This window comes from Triticum aestivum, chromosome 3A (genome assembly GCF_018294505.1).
Source record: "Triticum aestivum cultivar Chinese Spring chromosome 3A, IWGSC CS RefSeq v2.1, whole genome shotgun sequence".
In the NCBI taxonomy this organism is placed as follows: Eukaryota; Viridiplantae; Streptophyta; class Magnoliopsida; order Poales; family Poaceae; genus Triticum; species Triticum aestivum.
This window is the reverse complement of record NC_057800.1, coordinates 623,825,366-623,829,168: the sequence shown is the minus strand read 5'-3', so window position 1 is coordinate 623,829,168 and position 3,803 is coordinate 623,825,366. Positions and strand designations below refer to the sequence as shown.

The window sequence follows — 3,803 nt, the reverse complement described above, 5'->3', positions numbered from 1 at the left end:
TTGAGAGTAGCGAACCAACCTGTGGTTGGATGGTTAGAGTGAGTGTGGTATCCCTAACCCACCAGAATTCAAATCATGGTGCTCGCATTTATTCCTGGATTTATTTTGAGATTTCCAGCGATGCGTATTTAGTGGGAGGAGACGTTCCGGCTCAGTTTTTTGAAGGTGCTCGTAGGGATAGGATGTGCGTGTGTGCCCTCATAGGGGTGAGTGTATGCACGTGTATATGAGCGCTTGTGTTTGTACTGATGTTTGAAAAAACAGTTGACAGTAAATAGATAGGAGTAAATAATTACTTGAGACCAAGGAAATTAGAGAGTTATCTTAAAAAAAAAGAATTAAAGAATTGTCTTGAGAGCCAAGGAAGTACCGAGCTCTGCGATGGTTAACAAATCCTACGCCGTGCCCAGCTCTGCGAGGTCCCCCAGATCCCATCATTTCGCCCCCTCCCGTCAAGCGGCGGCTAGCACCGAAACGCCGGACTTGCCGTGCCGTCCAATCCATGGCAGCCGCCTCCGCCTCCGCCGGAAACGCGGGCGAGCCGCGGCTCGTCGACCGCTGCATCGACGCAGCGGCGCGGTGCCGAGCCTCCGTGGAGGCCTGGCGCCGCCAACGCCGGTCCCTCGAGCGCCTGCCCGGGCAGGTGGCCGACGCGCTCCTCAGCCGCCTCGCCGCTCGCCGCCTCCTTTTCCCCTCCCTCCTCGAGTAAGCGCCCCGCCTTCTCCGCCCAGAACATGCCCGATTTTTTCTCTGTTTTCTCTACCATGAGACGGTTCTGCGCTGTTCCGTTTCTGGATCTGTTGCTTCCTGCCGCGTGTGGATGAATCGTGCTTGTGTGCGCAGGGTTTTCCAGCACTCGGTGCAGGAGGTCGACTTCAGCGGCAACATCGCCGTAGATGCGGAGTGGCTGGCTTACCTCGGCTCGTTCCGGTACCTGGGCATCCTCAAGCTGGCGGACTGCAAGAAGGTCGACCACGCCGCGATCTGGCCGCTCTCCGGTACAGCTCTCAAGCTTATTTCTATAATGATGAAACCATGATTTCCAGTACATAGTTTCGAAACATGACTTGGTTTGATTGAAGAAATTAATTAATTGCCTTACTAGTTTTTAATAAAGTTGCTCTGATTATTCAGGCATGAGTATGCTAAAAGAATTGGACTTGTCGAGATGCTCTAGGATAACTGATGCCGGCATCAAACATATAGTCTCCATTGATAGTCTGGAGAAGCTACACTTATCTGAGACTGGATTGACTGACAATGGGGTGATGCTCATCTCAGCACTAAAAGGTTTAAATTTGCTAGATTTGGGAGGGATTCATATGACCGACAAAGCATTACGGTCATTACAGGTACATACTCATGATGCGCGACCATTTTTTTCCATTAAAGGATGCAGTCTCATCTAGTAATGTTTATATTTTCTGATAGCATATATACATATCACTACGCCACTGCTTGCTCATTTCTTTTTGAGTGACGCGTAATGGAGTATTAATTTATAGTTTTTACTGTTCCAGGTATTGACTCAACTTGAGCACCTTGATATATGGGGTAGTGAAATTACTGATGAGGGAGCTTCCGTCCTTAAGGCGTTTACAAGATTGAGGTTCTTAAATGTTTCTTGGACACATGTGACTCGTTTGCCACCCCTTCCAAACATGAAATATCTTAATATGAGCAACTGTACAATTTATTCCATTCGTGGCGGTGATTCTGAAGTTCATATTCCTTTGCAAAAGTTTACGGCCTCTGCAGCCTCATTTGGTGACATTGATGAGGTGTTCTCTAGCATCGTAGCAAGCTCATTTTCATTCTTGGACATGTCTGGTTGTTCTTTAAGCAACTTATATGGCCTGCAAAAGATGAAAAGTCTAGAGCATTTGGACCTTAGCTTGAGCAGAGTAACTGATGATGCAATCGAGTATGTTGCAAATATTGGAATGAAGCTGAGATATCTAAGCCTCAAGAATACTGGAATAACCTCTCAGGCACCATGTATTTTGGCAGGAACAGTTCCAAACCTGGCTTCACTGTCTTTAGCTTATACAAAAGTTGATGATTCTGCTCTAGTATATATCAGCATGATGCCTTCATTGAGAGTGATAGATCTAAGTCATACAAGTATCAAAGGTTGCTTTTTTGCTTTGCATTTATTTCTTTTTCTTGATTAAATAAACACGCTTTCTCTTTGAGAAACTGAATTCTATCATATTACAGGGTTCACTCGTGCTGAAGCAAACTCAGAGAAAGTACTGTCTCTGCCTCTACTTGAGCATCTCATATATCTTGAAAGTCTAAATCTGGAGGATACACCACTGTCAGATGAAGTTATACCTCCCATAGCATCCTTTAGAGCACTAAAATATTTGTACCTGAAAAGTGATTTCTTGTCTGACCCCGCATTGCATGCCCTGTCTTCTGCCTCAAATTTGATACATCTTGGATTTTGTGGGAGTATATTATCAAACTCTGGGCTTCTGCAATTTGTGCCCCCTGCCCAGCTACATGTGTTGGATTTAAGTGGCTGCTGGGTCTTAACAGGGTATGCCATCTCATCATTTCGTAGCCATCACCCGGTGATAGAGGTGAGACATGAACTAATTCAGGAACTTCAACCAAGCCACATCGGTACTTCACAAGTTCACAAGTCTAGGCATCTTCCACGGGCAAAAACTAAAGTTGTTAATAGCTCGGCTGATTCTAGCAGGCATTCTGGTATCTTCTTCGTAGGTAAGGGTGATGTAACTTCAATCTGCTTTATTCTCTTTCAGTTAGAAGGAATATAATCTGAGTGACCTATGTGCTTTATAACGTATGATAACAAATTTGCCTTTTGATTTAAACAGATCAAAGGATAAAATACAGCAGGGAGAAAATGCTGGAGATCCAAGATCTTACCCAATCGAATTCAGTGTTACATGATGTGCAGCTTCCACCAGAGCTGCGAAGGATGGAATGAGACAAGTTCTGGTTTACTTTTGTCACGCACTTCAGTTTCGTCATTTGATTAAATAGTGCATCTATTTTCTTGGGGGATGTCGCAATTTTGAATTAGCTAAAGACAGTTTGTCATTTGATTAAATAGTGCTTCTCTCACTGTATACTGCCAACTGTCTGAGTTGTAACATGAAGAATTTGTTTGTATGATTTATATGCCTTTGTGATCCTGAAGTATGTATTCAGTCAGTTCATCTGTTTTAACAGAGGGCATTTGTGTTATGTTGTCAGATGTGACCATGGGTTCAAATGGTTGATGCTTCCTGATGTAGGATGATTTTTGTCGTAAACAAGTGTATGTATTTGCCATTTGATCATGATCAGTCTTATTACCCATGAGCAATACATGGTAAACGAAGGAGAGTCCATGAGGTGCAGCATTTTCCATGTAAACATTGTTCCTAAATGGATCATATTGTTCCTTCCTGGGTGGAAAATAACCAAGTTCATTCTCCCTGCTGGGAATTAATAGACGTATTTGTTCTTCTAACCAGCTATGGACTTCTGGAAGTTGCAAGTATTGCACAAAAAGATAAGAAACAAGCTGCTGGTGAAATTGAATTGTTCATATAACTATACACAGCTATAACTGTATGATAAACTAATTGTAGTACAGAAACAATTCCCATAAAAAAAACTATACAAAAACAATTATAGAAATCTGCAAACACACGGAGATTCTTAAAGATCCTTGTTGGTTTTGTTGGGTGATGTACTGTAATTTTTGTTGGGTGATGTACTGTAAACAAACCAAATGCCACAGCAATCTTCTCGCTGTGCTGAAGCAGACACTCCTTGAGCTC

At 43.2% G+C, this 3,803-nt stretch overlaps 1 protein-coding gene across 1 annotated transcript; it reads left to right on the top strand.

Moving 5' to 3' along the window:
- The first annotated feature begins 399 nt into the window (after positions 1-399).
- Positions 400-3,189, top strand: LOC123062679 (internalin I). The gene is made up of 6 exons (XM_044486315.1): positions 400-705; positions 844-998; positions 1,135-1,352; positions 1,521-2,133; positions 2,221-2,733; positions 2,850-3,189. Exons 1-6 carry the CDS (start codon positions 503-505, stop codon positions 2,960-2,962), a joined length of 1,815 nt encoding a protein of 604 aa, XP_044342250.1. The 5' UTR covers positions 400-502; the 3' UTR covers positions 2,963-3,189.
- Positions 3,190-3,803: the final 614 nt, after the last annotated feature.